Source organism: Podarcis pityusensis, assembly GCF_964106645.2.
Source record: "Podarcis pityusensis genome assembly, chromosome: 1".
Classification (NCBI taxonomy): Eukaryota; Metazoa; Chordata; class Lepidosauria; order Squamata; family Lacertidae; genus Podarcis; species Podarcis pityusensis.
In genome coordinates this window covers 9,407,376-9,431,162 of record NC_138028.1, presented here as the reverse complement: position 1 = coordinate 9,431,162, position 23,787 = coordinate 9,407,376, and the positions used below count along the sequence as shown (strand labels likewise).

Sequence of the window (23,787 nt, the reverse complement as noted above, 5' to 3'; positions counted from 1 at the left end):
AGTGCCTCGATTCCTGCTGACTGCCTTCCAAATCTGTTCAATACAAAACAGTACCGTGTAGAGAGTCTAATATCAAAATCACCCACCGTTCTGGTTTCAGAAGGCTCGGGAAAGAAGGACTGCATCCCCCTCTAGTGGCACGATTGTGTAACTTGCCAGAGTTTAAAAAAATCTAAATTCTGCCATTCAGGGATTATTCATTACTATTAAATAAAATGAAATTAATTTTATTTATACCCCACCCTCCCCGGCCAGAGCTGGGCTCAGGGCAGCTAACAACAGTAAAAATTACAGTAAAAACATGATAGGGGGGAAAACCCAGTTTAAAATACAGGTTAAAATGCAATTTAAAATACAGCCTCATTTTAAAAGTATCAAAACCATAAGGGGAGGGAAACATATTATTATTATTATTATTATTATTATCTGCATTTTTGCACTTAGATAAATCTCAGAGCAACTTACAACATAAAAAAACAGAACTAAGAAAGGTCCTATTTTCAGATGTAGCAGCAACAAGTAACAGAATCGAAAACATAATTTAAAGGAGCAAGCCCTACCCACCCTGCTTAAAGGATGAGCTCCAAAGGCCACTGTCATAACTACATATCATAAAATCATAGAATTTGTAGAGTTGGAAGGGACCGCGAGGGTCATCTAGTCCAACCCCCTGCTAGTTAAACCCTGGGATTAAGGGTCTCATGCTCTACCGACCGAGCTATTCAAGCTGCTCTTCTCAGTTAAAAACTGAAAGCCTGGGGGGAAGTAAAGATGAGCCTAAAAACAAGAGATTCCAGGTGTGTTTCCTTGTTAAGAGTGTTTCAAAAACTGGGAGCCACCACTGATAAGGCCTCTTCTCGTGTCTGCACCCCACTTATAGACGGCATGCAATTTAGGGCCTCGGATGGTGAATACAGTGATTTGGGTCAGTTTCTGTGGGGAGAGACAGTCTTTGGGGGTGCTGAGCCACAGAAAACTTTGAGCTGAGCACTTTGAATTGAACACAGAAACTAGCTGGTTAATTTTTGGCTTTCCAGACGCACATGTGTAGTCGGGGGGCAGCTGCCCCCCCCCCATCAAGCCAATAAATAAAAATACTTAACTAAAAGTAGAACAAATCAGAATATTTGAAACTGAAACGCTCGCTGAGGTCACTCGGACGATGTTGCAAAAAGCTTTCAGCAAATCCAAGGAAACTTGCTTTAGTTTAGATTTTTTTTATAATAAAAAAAACAAGATGGAAAAAGGCGTGTTCTTTGTAATTTTGCAAAATATACTCGATAACCGCATGAAAGGCACTCCCTGGTGTTCATGTTTTATTGAGCTTCCTAGTTTTCAAATAAGTTCCATATAGTTAAAGCTATGGTTTTCCCAGTAATGATGTATGGAAGTGAGAGCTGGACCATAAAGATGGCTGATCGCCAAAGAATTGATGCTTTTGAATTATGGTGCTGGAGGAGACTCTTGAGAGTCCCATGGACTGCAAGAAGATCAAACCTCTCCATTCTGAAGGAAATCAGCCCTGAGTGCTCACTGGAAGGACAGATCCTGAAGCTGAGGCTCCAATACTTTGGCCACCTCATGAGAAGAGAAGACTCCCTGGAAAAGACCCTGATGTTGGGAAAGATGGAGGGCACAAGGAGAAGGAGACGACAGAGGACGAGATGGTGGGACAGTGTTCTCGAAGCTACCAGCATGAGTTTGGCCAAACTGCGGGAGGCAGTGGAAGACAGGAGTGCCTGGCGTGCTCTGGTCCATGGGGTCACGAAGAGTCGGACACGACTAAACGACTAAACAAGAACAACAAAGTTTTCAGATGGCTGAGGATTTTGACGGATTATTTTTCTGAGCGCTAACTGTTGCGGAGACACTTTGTTCCAAATCTGCTAGACAGAGCCAGACAGAGGATGAAAGGTGGTTGCCCTGCTCCCCAACACCATTACATAAATCCTGACTACTTCCATGCCCAGACGCTGCTGGGCTCTTCTCTGGGCGAAACATACTCAGCTCCCACAACCATTCCTTATACATTTCGGCTTTCAAGTCTCTCCATCATCTGGGCTGCATCATCTGGGCACACATTCCAGGCTGCCTGACCTCTCAGAAGCTGCAGGTGCCCTGGAGATTAAGAACCTGCCTTCCATCACATGCTCGCAATTGCAATCTTGCAACCCGCCCGACAGGAGAGCAAACAAGCTGATACTTGCGAGGTTCTTTTTATTCCAAAAAAACTGGCTCGCGCTAGAATTGAATGGATTAAGGATGAAGGACAAAAATAATTTCTACTCAACAGAGACAGATGGGTGTGGGGTTTCAAAATCTGTTCTCTTTGCACACAGAAGGGCGGTGTTGGGATCTGAAAAGCCCCGTGCAGAGGGTGTTGAATACTCACAGATAGCTAGGGGTTGCAATTTGATTCCATTTGCATTTATTTTATTTTATTTGAAATTATTTTTATTTGATTTTACAAGTGTAGTATGATAACCATTCAAAATACATATCCATAGTTAGAGATTTCTCCTAATCTCCCGACTTCCCCTCCATGGGTCCTATTGCCAGCCTTTCCTACTGCATATTATTTCATAATCCATATTTTATATCTCTCCATGTTGTCCATAGTATCTGCTACATTACTAGTGTGATTGGAACCCTGCTAATGTTTTCATCTGCTTACAGCGGTCTCCTAGATAAATTATAAATTTTTCCCATTCTTTATTAAAAGCTTTTGTCATTTTCGTTCCTGAGCTTTCCGGTCAGTTTTGCCATTTTGGTGTACTCCAACAGCTTGATTTGCCATTCCTCTCTGGTAGGGACTCCTATAGGGTTTTTAAATAGCGTTTTTTTATATCTGTGTAGATCCAGCCCTGGACTAATAACATCCTTGCAGCTGTTGTCGCCAATTCCATTTGCATCTGTCAAATGCAGACTTTTTGAAATGATGTGCAAACCTTACCACAACCATCCTTTGAAATCTTCAAGGATGATGCTTACTTTTTTTCCTAAACTAAAATGTGTCCGCTGGTTTTCCTGCTAACATATTTGAAACCTGCTTTTGCAAACTGAGTTCAGTCTCTGGTTGCATCAGGTCACTCACAGCCCTCAACCACAACTGGGGCAAATTAAGGGCCTCACCTCTACCAAGAGGAGAAGAAGAAGAGTTTGGATTTGATATCCCGCCTTTCACTCCCTTTAAGGAGTCTCAAAGCGGCTAACATTCTCCTTTCCCTTCCTCCCCCACAACAAACACTCTGTGAGGTGAGTGGGGCTGAGAGACTTCAAAGAAGTGTGACTGGCCCAAGGTCACCCAACAGTTGCACGTGGAGGAGCGGAGACGCGAACCCGGTTCCCCAGATTACGAGACTACCGCTCTTAACCACTACACCACACTGGCTCTCTGATCCAGCTGATGGAACTCATAGCACTAGTGAAACATCATAGCTTGCTTTGCTTCTAAGTAAACATGGTTCGGATTGCACCGCTCATTTGCATACCACACTATGAAAAAAATAAAGGCTATAAATATCAGAAGCTGCTGGAGCGGACAAATGTGAAATAATTACAGCTACTAAAGTCACAAATTTGTAATTTTGCCAACTATTTCCTAAGTCAATTCATTTTGAAGGCACATCCCCCAAATCGCTACAGCAGAAAACAATTCCAGAGAACAAGCTGTCCTCCCCTTGCTCAAAAATTTGATTACTATACAATGCAAAAACTGCAATTAGAGAGGAGCAGACTCCAACCGGAAAGACAAAAGGAAAACCCAAACCTTATTAAAACATTTGACTCCTTGCTGTCAAAAATGCTAACCCCCCTGCTGAGGCAACCCAATAATTAAGACACAATGTAGCTCAGGGGTTTTAATCAATTGTTAAGTATTCCACATACAACTCACATACAAAATTCAATCGGCAGTGCTTTTCAGCTTTTTATCATTATCAGCAAAGATGGAGGGAGAGACAGAAAAAGAAAGAGAGATTCCTTGTTAGAAAACAGTGCATTTAACCCAGCTCTGGAAGGATATCCAGAGAGTTCACTAGCATTGCAGTGCTGACCCAGGTGAACTTGGGGCACAATCCACCGCGTGGTTCTGCTGCACAAGCCACAAGTGCTACTGCTACAAGTGCATCTTTTAGAATGATGCACACTGAAGACTTCTCTGGTCCAGAGGGCCTATCCAGGCACAGGATTTGGTTACATCTGTTCTTAAATTTGTAAAGCTGTTTCACGGTTTCAGATCGTTTTTGAAATTTTCAAATTGTGCTTTTGTTGCTATTTTCAGTTGCGTTACAGAAGTGTTTGCTTCCCTGGGTTCCTCTTTGGAAGGAAAGGTGGGATGTAAATATTAATTTAAAAAATTAAAGAATTGTCCAGTAGCATCTTAGAGACCAACTAAGTTTGTTCTGGGTATAAGCTTTCGTGTGCATGCACACTTCTTGATACCCTTTTTGATATTTAATATTTTTATTTGTTTATTTCGACTGCGTCAGACCAACACGGCTACCTACCTGAATCATTAATTAATAAATCACTCAATTAATGGGGTGTCAGGGGAGGGTCAGTGCCTTTGGTGGGGGACACATCGTGCTCCTTCTGAGGTAATTCGTCCATCCTGCACTCAGCTCTCACCTGTGGCTCCTGGAAGCTGTCAGCATGCGACATTTCCCTGGGAAACGGCTTTGACTGGTCGACTAAGTCAGGTGAGGGGTCTCAATCATAGCTGTCAACTTTTCCCTTTTTTAAGGGACATTCCCATATTCTGAATAGGATTCCTCACAAGAAAAGGGTAAAGTTGACAGCTATGGTCTCAGTCAGCTGATGGGTCTCAAACCCGCAGTGAGTAGGGACTTTCCCTGCATGCCGCTGAATTGAGCAAATGAGGCCAATGTTGGGCCCAATGGTCAAGAAGATGTTTTCTGCATGGGCTGTAGAGGGAAGTGAGGGGCAGGTGGGGCTCATCCACCTGGGAAGGTAGTTCATCTAGGAGAAAACTGATCCTAAACCTCAGCTGCCATGTGGGACAGAAGAAGAAAAGCCTCAGGAGTCAACCCTACAGGAGGGGTCAGCAAAGCTTTTCAGCAGGGAGCTGGCCCACTGTCCCTCAGACCTTGTGGGGGGGTGGGACTATATTTTGAAAAAATAAATACAGTCATACCTCGGGTTGAAGTTGCTTCAGGTTGAGCGCTTTCGGGTTGCACTCCGCGGAGACCCGGAAGCAATGGAACGCATTACTTCCGGGTTTCGTTTCGCTGTTCGCGCATGCGCAGACGGTCAAAATGACGTCATGTGCATGCGCAGAAGCAGCGAATCGCAACCCGCGCACGTGCAGATGCGTGGATGCAGGTTGCGTTCGCTTCAGGATGCGAACGGGGCTCCGGAACGGATCCCGTTCGTATCTAGAGGTACCACTGTAAATGAATTCCTATGCCCCACAAATAACCCAGAGATGCATTTTAAATAAAAGCACACATTCTACTCATGGAAAAACAAGCTGATTCCCGGACCATCTGCGGGCCGGATTTAGAAGGCAATTGGGCCGCATCCGGCCCCCGGGCCTTAGTTTGCCTACCCATGCCCTACACCAGGCTTCCTCAACCTCGGCCCTCCAGATGTTTTGAGACTACAATTCCCATCATCCCTGACCACTGGTCCTGCTAGCTAGGGATCGTGGGAGTTGTAGGCCAAAAACATCTGGAGGGTCGAGGTTAAGGAAGCCTGCCCTACACAAATCCAGAGTGGAGTCTCTAAGGTGGTCGGCTGACGCCTTGTACGCCTCCTTCCGACAACTCCTGCAGCCAAACTGGTACCAAACATCTTGCTCTGCTTTTGTGATGGCCTGGGAATCTGATTCAGAGGCTGAACCTGAGGAATCCCAGCCTGCACAGGAGTCTCCGCCTCCAGGGCCGGCTGAGCCGGGGCAGGGGCTTGAATCTGAAGGGTCTGCACCTGTGCTGGAGCAGACACCAGATGTATCCACTCTGGCTCCGGAGGTGATTGAAGACCTATTGCCTGCAGGTGCGCCTCTCCCAGCCCTGTCAGGGGAGGGTGAAGCTGCCCCTGGGTCCAGTAACCCTCCAGCCTCTCCTGAGCTGCAGAGGCTCAGGGCAGAGAAGCGGAGGGAACTAAGTTCTATCAGGAGGAGTGCTCGCCTTAAGGCCAGGAGAGATGAGTCACCTGTGGGCCGGGACCGCCCTAGGCCCCAGAGGAGATAAAGGCCAGTCAGCCCAGTCCCAGGTTGCGGGAGCAACATCGCTGGAAACCTGTTCCTGCCGGCATCCTGACCTGCTCTCCTGAGTTCCTGACCACGCCCGACACCTCGCTTTGGACCTCGCTTCGCCCCTGACGGACAGCCTCAGTACCCTTGACCTAGGACCGGACTTAGACCACGCCGCACGGTAACTCCCCCCGGGACCAGCACAAAGGCAGTCGGCTGACGCCTTGTACACCTCCTTCCAGCAACTCCTGTAGCCAAACTGGTGCCAAACATCTAGCTCTGCTTTTCTTTGGACCACATGAGGGAGGTGATGCCCAGGCCTGTGGTTTGACTTCACCTCCAGAAGCACGCTCCATTTGTCTCACAAGGCAGACAGATGCCAACAGAAATATGGTGAGAACAGGGCTGCAGGGCTGAAATCCTAATTATGCATGCTGGAAAGTCCCTCCTGTTGCAACAGAACAGAACTTACTTACAGATCAGCATGGCACGGGCTGGGTCGTAAAACAATCTGAAGCTTGATTCATGCAGCTCTCTGGCTACACTTGAGATATTGCCTCCATTAGGCAGCTTCGAGAATGGTGAGAACGTTCAATAATTCAAGTCCTGGCCTAATTTGCCCACAGCTCTGATAAAAGCTGCGCATATCCGGTGCCTTTTGGGGTTTTGCCATATGTGCATTCATCTTTCCTTGGCTCTAGCCAGTCTGAAGCGAAAAAATTAAAATAAATAAAAAGGCCAAAGAGGTTTTCAAAGCGCCACAGAGCAAAGGATGAGAAAGCAGAAACACTCCACAGGTACAAAGACACTTGGCATTCTCTTTCCTAACCCAAGATGGATTATACTTCCTGTGCCCCCCTAATTTCTAGCCACATCAACATTTTTGATGCCAAGTTCTTTTTATCTGTGAGGCAACAAAAATGACATCAGAACAGCCTGCTCTTGTACAGCATCCTCTTGCGTGTCGAGGTCCCCAAGCCACCCCTCAAATAACTCACAACACACACATAAATTTTGTTTAAGGTTTTTGGCATAATTTTGGCCACAACTTTATTGAAATACATAAATGCGAGTGGTTGTTTAGGCATTGGTTAAGGCTATCTGTCCCCCCGCCTGGGGACCGAACTGACTTCCGGGCACCACCGAAAGCCGGTAAGGGAAAACAATATTGGGGAGAAATGGAGCTGAGGCACAGACCCTCACTTCTCCCCGCATGCTCCCCAGGGCTTGCCGGCCCTAGGCCCATTCCAGGGATTTGGACAAAAAGATGGCAAGCCCCTGGATTCCTTTAACGGAATTCCCTTTCCGCAGCAACCTTGGAGGGGAAGGCCCAGCCAATCCTAACCCCTCCTCCAACCAATTTATAACCAATGCCTAACCGCAACCTTACAAGTTGTGACGATTTGCTACGCAGTAAGCAAAAACCAAATGGCACCAGCCAATCAGCCAGATGGACAAAATTCCTACCAGGCCCCTGCCCCAACGGTAGATGACCCCATGACAGGCATAGCAAGGTCAACGCAAAACCCATAAAATTAGGGTGGGTGGGCGGGTGATCTGTTGCACAGAACGGAAAGAGAAAGCTCCAAGCTGCGTTCACAAGATTTAAAACATCTGAACTTGCAACATAGGATTTACCCCAGTGAAATATACTCAGAGTCGAGTGTGGATTTCATGCTCTTTATTCAGCTCATAGAGGTGAGGAGGAATGGAAGTTCCCCCACAACATCTGCTTTATATACATTATTTACACAATGGGCCGCACGTGATTGGCTAATTCCAGGATTCTCCTGTAGGCCAATCAGGTTGTGGATTCACTTCCACCTGGAGCTGGACTGGGTGGCTCCTGCGGACCAATCATACTGCTGCATTGTTCTAGGACCAATCAGACTGCTGCATTTTGGATCCTATTGTTCTAGGACCAATCAGACTGCTGCCTTTTGGATCCTATTCAACTCAGTACATAACACCCAGCAACCCAGCCATCCAATCGTTGCCACATGCTCCCTTAGTAATCCTGCCTGGCAACAGAGGGGTGGCCTGGTGGACCCCACGGTAACACGCACTCTCCATGAGGGAGAACACGCTTTCTCACAGTGGCAGCCACACTGAAAATCCCGCAACCGGGAACCAGGCATTTTCTGCCTCCAATAGTGGGGGTAGATAGAATGTAGCCCTCATTTGTTCAAAATGACCCGTCAGCCAAGAAAAAAACCTTGGCTTCATGTCCCGGTTTGTTCGGCACAAACAAACCATGAACGCTGGTTCGCCCGGGATGAAAAGCCAGGGTTTGTTGCCACCAGCTTGAGGAACGGAGAAGTGAAACAGGGACCCTTCGACAGCATGCTACCCACACACAGTAAACCATGTGTCAGATGGCTGTTGCAGTTGCTCGAGAGTAACCAGGCAGGACTCCAACCTGTCTTTTACAGGCTTTATATTGGTGCAAACTATTTACAGTACAGGGGACGCAGGTGGCGCTGTGGGTTAAACCACTGAGCCTAGGACTTGCCGATCAGAAGGTCAGTGGTTCGAATCCCTGCAACGGCGTGAGCTCCCATTGCTTGGTCCCTGCTCCTGCCAACCTAGCAGTTCGAAAGCACGTCAAAGTGCAAGTAGATAAATAGGTACTGCTCCAGCGGGAAGGTAAACGGCGTTTCCATGCGCTGCTCTGGTTCGCCAGAAGCGGCTTAGTCATGCTGGCCACATGACCCGGAAGCTGTACGCCGGCTCCCTCGGCCAATAAAGCGAGATGAGCGCCGCAACCCCAGAGTCGGTCACGACTGGACCTAATGGTCAGGGCTCCCTTTACCTTTACTATTTACAGTGCAGAGCATCATAAGTTCATGTCTGGCTCAATCGCTAGCAGAATCCGGGAGTGGTCTTTTTTTGTACCTCCCCCAGCATAAAAGTTTCGTTACTCCCAACCGTCTCCGCCCCTCTCTGTGCCTCAGACTACTGCGCAGGATGGCCGCTGACAAGGGCGTGCTTCCCTCCCCTCCGGCTTGCTCAGGAGCGGTGTTAAGGTTCCCACTAGCACCCTCTGGTCCTTGCACCTCTTCCCTACTGGAGGTGGGGCTTTCCTCCTCCCCGGAAGAGGAACTGCTTCGCAAGATGTTCGGAGGCTCCCTGTAACACAACTGCCCTTCTATTTCTCGCCTCTGAGCCGATGGCAGTTCCCTGACACCATGGTTTACATTTGCCCACCCAGTGCCTTCCAGATGTTTTCGACGACATAGGAGTTGTAGTGCAAAACATATGGAGGGCACTCAGTGGGCAAAATCTGGCTTACGGTGACATGCAAACATAGCCAATGTCAGCAGGACACCGCTGGAGCATTCTAAAGAAATAATGTGCCACCTTTATTATAAAGCCAGCACTATCTGTTCAATCCTTAAAAAAACAAAAAACCTTCTGCTTATATGAAATCCCCAGCATTTGCAGGGTCCATGCAACCTTTTCCCAAAACTCACAATTTACTCATTTTGCCTCCTCCCAACTGCATGCACACCTCTGAACGAGTTTCTAAAGCAGCGTTTCTCAAATCTGGGTCCCTGGCTGATGTTAGACTACAACACCCATCGTCCCCATCCACCGGTTCTGCCAGCTAGGGATGATGGGAGTTGTTGTCCAACAACGTCTGGGGACCTGAGTTTGAGAAACACTGCTCTAAAGGATCACATCTGAATGTGGCGGACGGATGTTGCGGGTCAAACGTGAGAGCCCCCCCCCCCAAGATCCACATGCCAGACTCTCTTCCAGTCCTGTCTCCTAGGCCCGTCTCTGAGACGTCGCAAATTCAGATCATGCCACCTGAAATATTGTACTCAAAAAACCTGTGGCAGCTACAGTGTGTCACAGCATGCAGAGGGCTGCAGAAGATGAAAACAAGACATAATTGCACAGCCTGCCATCTTCATAAGCAGAATGTTTCTCATTCATGCAACATTTGGATGGTACACCAGAAGGACCTAAATTGGCAACAGAAGTTGTCTCTTGCATATTTGCATATATATTCATCCAAGGCCCTGAAAGCAGAACAATTCCTGTAACTAAGCAACCACAGGCTGAGCCAAAATAGAGGAACAAAGCCATTTCAATATTTTAATTTCAGCAGAAGTAAATATCCCTCACTATTTCACTGGATAGCCTCACAAAACAACTCTCTGAGGTTCCACCTTGTGGGGGCATTTTATCCTAAGAGTGGCTTCCCCACATCCCATCACAGCTCAGCCTTACGATCAGCGCTCTTTAATCTTGGGTCTCCGGAGATTTGTCAGACTACAACACCCATCATCCCCGACGACTGGCTAAGCTGACTCAGGAAGATGGGAGTTGTAGTCCGACAACACCCAAGCCCCCAAACCCATTTGTAGCACGTGAAACCCAGTGCAAACCAACAACCAGTAATGCTGGATTTTAAGCACATATCAAGAGATTTCCATTCAAATCTCTGCTGAAAGATACAATTAAGTAGGTGGCTTTTAGGCAAGTCACTTCCCGCCCATGTCCCTCCACCTCAATTCATCATTTCTAAGATGGAGCAATAGTGTTATAGGATCTCTATAGTCACAGCAGGTGCTATAACTCTCCATCGATTTGACTTCATCCCCGAAGACACATTCTTCCATTGTCTCCTGAGATTGACAGATACCAACCAGGGTGGGTGGGCAGTGAGTCTGGATATTATAAGCAGAATCTCCCCAAAGCTCGTGCTTTTATCTGCAAAATGGGATTATACAGAAAACCCTGATAAAGAGCTCAAAGCAGACTCTTTGTTAAGTTACGCCTCTAGCTAAATTTACGCCGGAAGAATACGGTGTTGACTGGTTGCCCCAGAAAACAACTAGCCAAAGAACTTTCCAGACGTTGGCTAAAGGGGACAGGCCTCTCCATCTCCACTTCCCAGCTGGATTGGGAGAATAAATTGTTGTTGTTGTTGTTGTTTAGTCGTGTCTGACTCTTCGTGACCCCCAGACCAGAGCACGCCAGGCACTCCTGTCTTCTACTGCCTCCCGCAGTTTGGTCAAACTCATGCTGGTAGCTTCGAGAACACTGTCCACCCATCTTGTCCTCTGTCGTCCCCTTCTCCTTGTGCCCTCCATCTTTCCCAGGGTCTTTTCCAGGGAGTCTTCTCTTCTCATGAGGTGGCCAAAGTATTGGAGCCTCAGCTTCAGGATCTGTCCTTCCAGTGAGCACTCAGGGCTGATTTCCTTAAGAATGGAGAGGTTTGATCTTCTTGCAGTCCATGGGACTCTCAAGAGTCTCCTCCAGCACCAGAATTCAAAAGCATCAATGCTTCGGCGATCAGCCTTCTTTATGGTCCAGCTCTCACTTCCATACATCACTACTGGGGAAACCATAGCTTTAACTATATGGACCTTTGTTGGCAAGGTGATGTCTCTGCTTTTCAGGATGCTGTCTAGGTTTGTCTAGGGAGTATAAATAGCAATGCAGAAAGCTGACAGACCCTGTAAGCTCAATTCTGTCTGCACTAACTGGCAGCAGCTCTCCAGAGTTCAGACAGAGGACATCCCAGCCTTTTATCTGGAGATGCTGGGGATGGAACCAAGGGCTATTTATATGCTGAGCAAATGCTCTCCTACTGAGCTGCGGCTCTTCATTACACCTGTGGACAATCCTGCCCTGGACTGGGCTCCAAAGAGAAGCAGAGGGTCGACTTGCTCTTTACACTGAATGTGATTTTCTGGCTTTTGTGGAGAGCGGGACGCGGGTGGCGCTGTGGGTTAAACCACAGAGCCTAGGACTTGCAGATCAGAAGGTCGGCGGTTCGAATCCCCGTGATGGGGGGGGGGCCTGTTGCTCGGTCCCAGCGCCTGCCAACCTAGCCATTTGAAAGCATGTCAAAGTGCAAGTAGATAAATAGGTACCTCTCCGGCGGGAAGGTAAACAGTGTTTCCGTGCGCTACTCTGGTTCGCCAGAAGCGGCTTAGTCATGCTGGCCACATGATCCGGAAGCTGTACGCCGACTCCCTCGGCCAATAAAGCAAGATGAGCACTGCAACCCCAGAGTCTGTCACGACTGGACCTAATGCTCAGGGGTCCCTTTACATTTACCTTTAATGGGAGAGCAAAATGTTGTCTCCTCTATGCCTCATGACTTCTCCTGCTGGGTCAGACCTTTGTTTTTGGTTTTTTAAATATTTTTTATTAGCCATTCCAACAAAACAACATTTCACAACATATCATATTCATCATTCCCCCCTTTTTTCCCCCTTCCCCCCATCCAACCCCCCTCCCCCCCAAGACTTCCCTCAGCTCCTCTCTCTGATTTCTCAGCACATGTTATTCTCTGCATGTTATAAACTTGTACATATCTATCTATCATGTTATCAACCAATAAATTTGTGTATGTTTATTCAAACCCTGCCAAGGAGTCCAGTTCATTTTGTTCATTTTGTTGTCTTTTTAGATAATTTGTAAAAAGCTCCCATTTTTCCTTAAAGTCACAGTTGTCCTCGTCTCGCAGTTTGTATGTCAATTTAGCCAGTTCTGCATAAGTCATCAATTTTTCTTGCCACTGTTCTTTCGTTGGGATTTCCTCATTCTTCCATCCTTGTGCTATGAAGACTCTTGCCGCCGTTGTAGCATACATAAATAAGTTCTTTATTTTTCGTGGCAGGTCTTGTCATAGAATCCCTAACAGAAATGCTTCTGAGGTTTTTTTCACAAATGTCATTTTAAACATTTTTTTCAGATCATTGTATATCATTGCCCAAAATTTTTTAACTTCTCTACGCTCCCACCTGGGTCAGATCTTTGTTGACAACACAGCCCTTCTTTTCAGGTACAAACAGGAAGTAAACTCACAATCTTCAGACCTGTAACAAGCGAGCCCTTAAGCAAGGAGAATTTTGAGAGGCACTGCTTCTCACAGCATCGTCCTCAGCGGTGGGAGAATCAGTTTCCTCCAGCCTTGTGTTTTCTGGATGTTTTCTACTATCCCAGCCACGCGAATAGGCTGACAGCAATTGACACTTCCGAGAATAAAGTTTTACGGCCTGTGCGTTGACTGGGGCTAATAGGAGTTGTGCCCTCCAGGTATCTTGGACTAGCAGGCTGAGAAAGGCTGCTCTAAATCACATCTACTATTTTACGGATACTGCAAAACAGAGAGACAGACTTAATCCACAAAATACGGATCAATAGTACAGAGCGAAGGTTGCTTTAAAGTCACCATTCAGCAGACTTGCGCCCATTAAAAGTTGCCAAACATGATGGCAAGAAAAGTTGATGAACTAGGCAGAGTTAGCAAAGTTAATGGACAAACCGCGTGAAAAGGGCAATAGTGACTTTGAAAAAGAATGGGAACCCTTTACAATACATTTGCAAAAACAACAGAAATAAATGGTCTCGCTGGCTGGATTTAAATAAACATTTACAATTTTATTTACAGAGAACAGGAAGTACAACAATGTGATAACACTGTTGTTGTTTAGTCGTTTAGTCGTGTCCGACTCTTCGTGACCCCATGGACCAGAGCACGCCAGACACTCCTGTCTTCCACTGCCTCCCGCAGTTTGGTCAAACTCATACTGGTAGCTTCGAGAACACTGTCCAATCATCTCGTCCTCTGTCATCCCCTTCTCCTTGTGCCCTCCATCTTTCCCAACATCAGGGTCTTTTCCAGGGAGTCTTCTCTTCTCATGAGGTGGCCAAAATATTGGAGCCTTAGCTTCAGGATCTGTCCTTCCAGTGAGCCCTCAGGGCTGATTTCCTTCAGAATGGAGAGGTTTGATCTTCTTGCAGTCCATGGGACTCTCAAGAGTCTCCTCCAGCACCATAATTCAAAAGCATCAATTCTTCGGCGATCAGCCTTCTTTATGGTTCAGCTCTCGCTTCCATACATCACTACTGGGAAAACCATAGCTTTAACTAGGTATACGTGATAACATAGTAATGTATATAAGCAGCAGAATGTATCATCTGATGTAATAAACCAGAAATGGTAGTTGAGGGAAGTCAATGGGGGGTGGGGGGAGTGGATTGGGAAATGTATGTTTAGCAATATTACTGGATATTTGTTTTGAGAAAAGAAAATCAATATAAATTATTTTTTTTTAAAGTTGCCAAACATGCAATTATATATATTAGAGAATTGCAGAGTTGAAAGGGATTCCGATGGCCATCCAGCCTCCCAAGGGAGTCTGTTTCACTGTTGAACTGCTTTTACAACCAGAAAGTTATACCTGATGTTCAGTCAGAATCTACTTTCTAGTAATTTAAACAGTTCAGGGCCGCAACACCTCAAGGACCGCCTCTTTCTATATGAACCTACCCTGAGATCATCTTGTGAGGCCCTTCTTCGTGAGCCTCCTCCACGAGAGATCTAGAGGGTGGCAACATGAGAACAGGGCCTTTTCTGCAGTGGCTCCCCATTTGAGGAATGCTCTCCCCAGGGAGGCTCGCCTGGCACCTTCATTATACACTTTTCGGCACTAGGCAAAAACATTCCTCTTTAACCAAGCCTTTGGCTGATTGACATCCAATGCTCTTTTAAAATGTGTTGGGAGGTGTTACTGGGTTGTTTTTGTTTTGACTTTGATAATGTATTTTGTGATTTTATATTGTAATTTTATCCCGTGAACCACCCTGAGACCTGCGGGTATAGGGAGGTATAAAAATGTAATTAATTAGTTAATAATAATAATAATACAGTCATACCTCGGGTTGAAGTCACTTCAGGTTAAGCCTTTTTGGGTTGCACTCCGTGGCGACCCAGAAGTAACGGCACGTGTTATTTCTGGGTTTCGCTGCATGCGCAGACGCTCAAAATGACGTCGTGCGCATGTGCAGAAGCGGCGAATCGCGACCCGCACAAGCGCAGACGCACGGACGCAGGTTGCGTTAGCTTCAGGATGCAAACAGGGCTCTGGAACAGATCCCGTTCGCATCCAGAGGTACCACTGTAATAATAATATTTATTTATTTATTTATACCCCGCCCATCTGGCTGGGTTTCCCCAACCACACTGGGCGGCTTCCAACAGAACATTAAAACATGATAAAACATCAAACGTTAAAAACTTCCCTAAACAAGGCTGCCTTCAGCATTTAATGCAAACACGCACATTTAGCAGGCCAGTTCAGATTATCATTCCAGGCTTTACAAGCCGAACTTACATTAACCAACATCAAAGCCAGAATTCCCAGTGCGGATGGCTCTCAAACAGGATTGGATAAATTCAGTCCAACCAGGGATAGCCATGTTCTATCTTGTGGGTAGGCAAACTAAGGCCCGGGGGCCGGATCCGGACCAATCGCCTTCTAAATCCGGCCCGCGGACGGTCTGGGAATCAGTGCGTTTTTACATGAGTAGAATGTGTCCTTTTATTTAAAATGCATCTCTGGGTTATTTGTGGGGCATAGGAAATTCATTATTTCCCCCCCCAAAAAAAAAATATAGTCCGGCCCCCCACAAGGTCTAAGGGACAGCGGACTGGCCCCCTGCTGTTCCATCTCCACTGCCAGAGGTCACATGCCCCCTAGTGGCAGTTGCTGGGAATCGCAGGGGGCAGAATGTTCTTGCGCTCGGGTCCAGCTTGTGTGCTCCCCATGGAGACATCTGGTCAGCCGCTGTGAGAACAGGATGCTGGACCAGATGCCCCTTGCCTGATCCAGCACAAGATCTTCCTATGTTCTTGTGACTTTACACAAGCCTACGGCTTCGCGCTGAACCCAGCATTTGTCAGGAGGGGAGGGATGCTTGTGGATCCTGGAATGGTTTTCCAGACTAGGCCATAACATTCTGGAAACGATTTGTGTTAGAAATTGTATTCAGAGGCAGGCAGACATTTCCGTTTTTTGATGGACGGGTCCTCACATCTAAGTCGCATCTAAGTCAGTTTAGAAACGAGACAGACTGCTATTACAGAAAGCACACAGCATAATTTAAATTGCAACCCATGGGATGGCCTTGACATCAGGAATGAAAACGATATTAGAACATAAAAAGCTGATCCAAAAATTATTAGCTGCAGCAAAATTATTAGCTGCAGCTAGCTGTAGCACCAAAAACAATAAGGTCAGGACCCCCTAAAGGTAAAGTTAAAGGGACCCCTGACCATTAAGTCCAGTCGCGGACAACTCTGGGGTTGCGGCACTCATCTCGTTTTATGGGCCGAGGGAGCCGGCGTACAGCTTCCAGGTCCTGTGGCCAGCATGACTAAGCCGCTTCTGGCAAACCAGAGCAGCGCATGGAAATGCTGTTTACCTTCCCGCCGGAGAGGTACCTATTTACCTACTTGCACTTTGACGTGCTTTCGAACTGCTAGGTGGGCAGGAGCAGGGACCGAGCAACGGGAGCTCACCCCGTCGCGGGGATTCGAACCACCGACCTTCTGATCGGCAAGCCCTAGGCTCTGTGGTTTAGACCACAGCGCCACGTGTGTCCCTCAGGACCCCCTACTGCACATAAATACACTCAGCATGGGAGGCAATGATTGTGAATTTAAAATTTCCAAAATATTCAGACAGAGGCTGGATTAGGAGTAATACAAAACCACATCCTGTTTAGCTTAACTCTGGCTTGTTTGCATATACAAACCCAACCGAGCTCCCTAAAACGATGGTCAGTTTGCAGCCGGCAGACCATAATCTGAAATCACAAGTGAATCTTGGCTTGCAATAACTGCCGTATGTAATTACATCTGAACTCCCAATTCTGGCTTAATTCTGCCCCCTTGGCCTGCCTGGCTACCAAGATGCAAGGGCTCAAAAAACAGTGAAATGGCTCATTCTGCCAAGAGAATTTTGCCACGGCCTTTGCAAAACTCTCTGCCCCACCCACTTCCACAACACACACACCCCTCCAGTGGCAACAGGGGCCTTGCCCCATATCTAAAGGATAGTAAAAACTCTTCACGAGCTGCAGCAAAGGTTCAGATGTGTGCATTGACCCGGCCAAAGGAGGGCAATTCTCCTGCTCATAAGCCACAGCTCAGTGGTTGTCTTGGGCTGGCTGGATGCAGAGGGGGGGGGAGGCACCAGCTGGGGAACCCCCAGGGGAAGAAGGCTCAGAACCCGGGGGTTGGTGGTGGGATGAAGGTGAGTGGTCAGAGGAAGAAGAGGGGGAAGACTGAGAGGAGGAGGTGTCGGAAGCTGGAGAGGCAACAGGGCTTAGTGAGCAGGAAGAGGCTGAGGCAGAGAGCAGTCCAGAATTGGAGGCAGAAGCTGAAGCAGGAGAGGAGGGAGGCCAAGAGGCAGAGATGAGTCAGGCTGCTGAAGAAGGCAGGTTGCCTCCTGCTCCTGCTACAGCAAGCTCCTCTCCTCCCTGGTCTCCCAGGACCAAGAGAGACATGATGAAGGAGCAAAGGCAGTCTCAGATTGCTTGGGAAGGACCCCCAAGAGGAGGAGCCTTAGGCAGCTGCCCAGAGCAGTCAACATTTCCCTTTTTTTTAAAGGGAAATTCCCATATTCCGAATAGGATTCCTCGTAAGAAAAGGGAAAAGTTGACAGCTATGCAGCTGCCTCACAGGGGCAAGACCTACCAAAGAAGCGCTGTTGTGCTCATTAGGCCTGGCACTCCTGAGCTGATCTTGTTTCTTCTAATAAAGAGTTACCGTATTTTTTGCTCTATAAGACGCACCAGACCACAAGACGCACCTAGTTTTTGGAGGAGGAAAACAAGAAAAAAAATATTCTGAATCTCAGAAGCCAGAACAGCAAGAGGGATCGCTGCGCAGTGAAAGCAGCAATCCCTCTTGCTGTTCTGGCTTCTGGGATAGCTGCGCAGCCTGCATTCGCTCCATAAGACGCACACACATTTCCCCTTACTTTTTAGGAGGGAAAAAGTGAGTCTTATAGAGCAAAAAATACGGTAACTTCACTAACTCCATGTGATTTATGGCTGGCTCGCTCCTGACAGTGGTGGAGCATTTGCCTTGCATGCTGAGGGTCCCAGGTTCAATTCTCGCCCATCTCTGGGTGTGGCTGGGGAGCACCCTGCCTGAAACCCTAGAGAACATCTCCCTGGAGGTATACAAGTTAAAAGTGGAATGAAATGAAATGAATGCGGTCATGTTAACTAGGATCTGACTGCCGCCACTTCTGCTTTCATAGAAACAAAAAATGGATTAAGAGTCGGCGGCAAATTTTCATATCTAACGAAGCAAATCAGATCAGGGTCTGTTCAGTGCCTGCATGAGAAGCCTATGTGTGGTGGAATAATAATAATAATAATAATAATAATAATAATAATAATAATAATTTATTTATACCCCGCCCATCTGGCTGGGTTTCCCCAGCCACTCTGGGCAGCTTCCAACTGAATATTAAAAACAATACAGCATCAGACATTAAAAACATCCCTAAACAGTTGTCTTTTAAAAGTAAAATAGTTGTTTATTGCCGTGACATCTGCTGGGAGGGCGTTTCACAGGGCAGGCGCCACTTCCGAGAAGGCCCTCTGCCTGGTTCCCTGTAAATGGTCTATAAATGTCTTATAAATGCCATAAACAAAGTCAACTTGTCTTGGGTGACCCAACTTCATTAGATAAACAGAAGCACAAAACTGTAGATTTGGGAGGGATTCCAAGGATCATCTAGTTCAACCAGCTACAATGTAGGAAATAATAGACTCACAGATTTGTAGATTTGGAAGAGGCCATGAGGGTCATCTAGTCTAACGCTGTGCAATGCAAGAATCTTTTGCCCAACATGGGGCTTGAACCCACAACCGTGAGATTAAGAGTCTCGTGCTCTACCGACTGAGCTATCTATGGTGACAGATAGACAGATGATCACCCAACCTCTGTTTCAAAAAAAACCTCCAGTGAAGGCGAGTCCACCTTCTGATGCAGCTTCCACTGTCAAACAGCACTTCCTCTCAGAAAGTTCTTCCTAATGTTTAGTTGCAATCGTATTTCTTGCAACTTGAAGCTATTGGTTCAGGTCCTACAAACTTGCTTCATCTTCTATGTGACAGCCCTTCAGATATTTGAAGATGGCTAGCCTATCTCCTCTCAGTCTCCTCTTTTCCAGGCTAAACATACCCAGCTCCTTCAACCATTCTTCATAAGGCTTGGTTTCCAGACCCCTGATCATCTTGGCCACCCTCTTCTGCACACCTTCCAGCTTGTCAACATCCTTCTTAAACTGTGGAGCCCAGAACTGGACACAATATTACAGGTGTGGTTTGACCAAGGCATAATAGGGCGGTACTATTACATCCCTATACAAACACGAAATTGACCGACACAAACAAAGTAGTTACAGGGTAACAAATGCAATTCTTCCACCACCACAAAAAAGGACACACATATGCACACATATCCAATGCTAACAAAGGGACTTCTATCCCATCTTAGTGGCTGTGGCCACACACAGCCAGCTGTGCAGCTATTTTGGACGACAAGAAGTTGGGATTTTAAGCAAAGCTGTTGCACTGTGGCCAGCTCCTGTTCAGGGTCCATGCTGGCCAGCCAGCCAGCCATGATGTCCCAATTCCAGGAGATTCCATTCCCCTCTTCCAGTTTTCCTTTTTCTCCCCCCAACAACCAACCAACATACTCTGTACCCACTGGGGTTTTGTAGAGGGCTTCTCTATTATGTTCTCTTTCTGCCCCCCTTAAAGATGTGCTGCAACTCTCCAAATCTCAGGGACCCCCTGATCAGATCAATGCCTCCCTCTTGGTCATAACTGGTGACCTCTTAGCTACGCAAGGCTCCAATACATAAAGTACCGGTACTTTGTGTGCGTCCTTTAAGTATATAAACAACCAATACAAGATGCACAAAACCCTCGGGGGAACGACGACACCGCCTCGCCCCAGCTTCTTGCAGTCACACCCCCAGCCCATGGCCCCATAGACCTCGGCACGGCACATATTATGCCAGAGCCCCACACAGCAACATAGGGGATAAGGATTTGGAATGTGGGGGGACCTTGCCTAAAGCCTCTGGATTCAGCTGCAGCCCCCAGCCCGGGCCGAGAGCTCCTAGAGGAAGGCTCCCGATGCAGCAACGGCAGCAGCCCCGCTCGGCTCACTGCAGAGAGGCGCAGGCAACGGGGAAGAGGGCAGGAGGCGAGAGCGATGGCTCAGGTGGGCCTCGCAGCGAAGCCAGCAGGAGAGGATGGAGAAGGAGGAGGAAGGTTCCGCGGAAGCGCGCGAGGCTCGTGCATCTCGCAAGGAAACTGGAGGAGGGGGAGATCACAGAGAGACCCGCGCGTCTAGCAAGGGAGCAGGGATCCCGCGTCCAAGCCTGCAAAAACAAGAGCCGCCGCCCCCCCCCCCCGTTTTGCAGGGACCCCCCCAGGAGCGCACTTACTGTCGGTCGCCATCCTCGCAGCTGCCAGCAAGAGATGCTCGCTTTGGCAAGCGGGCGGCGGCCCCTCCTGGGCCTCGCGGTCTTCCACCTTGCAGCGGCTGCCTGGCTGTCCGTCGGGCCGGAGGGCGGAGAGGCAGCCGCTTCCTTCGGCCGGTGCCTGCATGCAGCGCGCGTCCCAGGCGAGGAAGGAAGGGCGCACGGGCGCTTTTACGCACGCGCCGCGCCGCGCAGCCCCGGGGTGGGGGCGCCTCCGGCACGTGCGCCTCGCTGCGGACGGCCAGAGGCTTCGGGGGAACGAGGGCTGCTGCCTCAGACCCATGAGTCTCCCTACGCGAGAGCGCCTCTGAGGGCGTGCAGAGTGCGCCGCCGCTAAGGCACAAAGACGCACGCCTTGGGCAGGGATGGCCGCCAACTTGGACGGCTTGGGGCTACTACTTGTCATTATGGCTATGGTGCTGCGTCTCTGCAGCTGGAGGCAGTGATGATTTTGGGTACCAGTTGTTGGAAACCAGGCGTGTGGCTCTTGGGCTCATGGTCTGTATTCCTGGTTTCTTGTTGCACCTGCTTGGCCACTGTGACCCAGAAGGTTATTCTCATGTTCTTATTTCTGAAATCAGGCAAGGACATGGAGCCGGTCTAGTTTGAATAGGATTTTGAATTAAACGTGCAATTAATTCATAGAACTGCAGAGATGGAAGGATAATCTAGTGCGCTGTTTCCCAAACTTGGGTCTCCAGCTGTTTTCAGACTACAACCCCCACCATCCCTAGCTAGCAGGACCAGTAGTCAGGGATGATGGGAACTGTAGTTCAAAAACGGCTGGAGACCCAAGTTTAGGAACCACTGAATTCTAGTCCAACGCCCTACAATGCAGAAATATTCTGCCCAACATGGGGCCCTGGGTGTAGCCAAGGGGGCAGCTGCCCCCCATCAAGTAAATCGATAAAAATACTTAACAGAGGTTCTGCCCCCCCTTCCCGAAATGAAGCCTGCCCTCCCACAGGATTGGGAGGGGCAGAACAGTTATCTGTGATGCAATTGGTCAATTTTCATTTGCTTCATTTAGTGAGGGGAGCAGCTGCACCCCCTGGCTACCTCCATGCATGGAGCTTGAACCTTTGAGATGGAGTGTCTCATGCTCTACCGAAGGAACTATTCCAGCCTATATTGTTAGCTTTGGATTTCATTGTGTTGCCACCTTCCTTAGTGGATTGTGTAAGCCACTACCGTGAGCAATGCTTTGTATGAGGTGGGGGGCTCAGAAGAGGAGCTTATGAAACCAAGGAGGCAGGGGCCCAAACACTTTTGGGATCTAGACCACCTGCCTCTTTGCAACCTGTTGGCCCAACTCTCAGAAAACAAGCGAGAGAAGTGATTGACCTGTTTCCTCTGAGGGTGAAAAAAAGAAGTCAAGACTAAAAAGTAGGGAAGATCTTGTGGCCTGGGAGTGTGGTGAGTGAAGAAGCCCCTTCCCAGACTGCCAACTGGCACAAGGACTGGTGCTCAGCAGCTATTTGAATCACTGAGCTTGTTCTGAATTGCATTAATTGTTGGAGGAATTTGTTTGCCTTGTGCCTTATTTCTACACTGTTGTGTTTAAAAAACCTACACTCACTCCTGGTACGTTTCCAAGCACAATTCAAAGTGTTGGTGCTGACCTTTAAAGTCCTAAATGGCCTTGGCCCTGTATACCCAAAGGAGCATCTCCACCTCCATTGTTCAGCCCAGACACCAAAGTCCAAGGGTTTACTGGCGGTTCCCTCACTGCAGAAAAGTGAGGCTACACGGAACTGGCAGAGGGCCTTCTCAGCAGTGGCACCCATTCTCTGGAATGCCCTCCCATCAGATATCAAGGAAATAAACTCCATAATTTTTCATAGAAATCTGAAGGCAACCCTGTTTTAGGAAGTTTTTAATGTTTAATGTTGTTTTTCCTGTACTTTTGTTGGAAGCCACCCAGAGGACAACCCAGTTAGATGGACGGAGTATAAGAAATAAGAAGTTGTTGTTGTTGTTTGCTCATTTTTAATGTTATCATTATTACTGCAAGGCACTTTGAGCTGGGAAAGCAGAATACAAATATTAAATCAAACCAACCCAAAGCAAAAATCACTCATGCCATCCAGGAAGAAAGAAAAACACAGCAGTACAAAGGAAGCAGGTTTCTGATCAAATTTTTAACATTAGTTTCAGAAGCACTTGGGCTTGTATCTAGTCCATATTAACAATTCAGTTTGCTTAACTTGCTTCGTCAAAATGACTGAAACACAGGTGTTCAAACGGACAATAAAAGGGTGGCTTGCAGACTGTCAATGTCTTTGCAGGAGGTATTCAAATGCATACAGAACTTTAGGGGTTTTTTTGCAATTAAAGGGCTCTGTCACACCAGTACAACAAATTCACTTTTTTAAAGAACTGACTTTTTGCTGTTTGGAAAGTGACTGAGAAATGTTTTGAGAAGCGTGGGATGAACAAATGACTAGTGGAAAGAGATGTAAACACCTTGGAAGCAGATGAGGATAAATGCTCCTTGCTGTGCAAACTGCCCTGCAAAACATGTCAGAGGCAATGCTCAGCAAATAATCTAATCTCTGCATAAGCAAGAAAATTGGGGCATGTGTTCAATAAACAGGTCATCTGGAAGGGGTCCAAAAAGAGGAAGAACATAATTTTAAAGATTCCTTACACACCGCTGCTCCTCATTATTTTGCAGGCAAGTATCGAAAGGGCTTCACTGTGCAATGTGCTATTAAGCAGTCAAGATGTTGCTGCCTAGAAAAATAGTACAAAACAGCCGAGGCATCGAAAGCTGCATAGTAGGAGAAAAATAAAAGAACAGCGAGTTCTTTCTAGATGAAGGTGGACTGGAAAACTGTCTTTACGAACAGGCCAAACTCCGTATTTGGTAATTTATGTTTAATTCGGCGTATCTGAAGTATCTAAGGCAGCAGTCCTGGCCTACCTCACAGGCTTGTTGTGGGGATTATATGACGAGAGAGGAGAACCATGTATGCCAACTGCAGCTCCTTGGAAAAGGTGGGATGCAAATGAAATGGAAAAAAATTGTGAAGCATAAGGCAGAATGCAATAGTGGTGCCCGCCCTGTGGAACGCCCTCCCATCAGATGTAAAACAACCACACAACTCCCCGAAGACATCTGAAGGCAGCCTGTTATCAGGACGTTTTTTATGTTTGATGTTTCGTTGTGTTTTTATTATGCTGAAATCTGGGGGCAACCCAGTCAGATGGCCAGGGTATAAGTAATAATAATAATAATAATAATAA

The 23,787-nt window shown here is 47.4% G+C and overlaps 1 protein-coding gene across 2 annotated transcripts in view; it reads right to left on the bottom strand.

Moving 5' to 3' along the window:
- SYT16 (synaptotagmin 16) overlaps positions 1 to 20,721 on the bottom strand; it is a 103,763-nt gene extending 83,042 nt beyond the window's left edge. Inside the window, exon 1 of one of the 2 annotated variants that reach the window (XM_080978243.1) lies at positions 20,503 to 20,721. In XM_080978243.1, coding sequence (XP_080834369.1) covers positions 20,503 to 20,665 — 163 coding nt within the window. In that variant the 5' untranslated portion in view covers positions 20,666 to 20,721. The remainder of the gene's footprint in view (positions 1 to 20,502) is intronic. The other variant, XM_080978244.1, reaches the window with a different exon arrangement.
- Between the last annotated feature and the right edge of the window lie 3,066 nt (positions 20,722 to 23,787).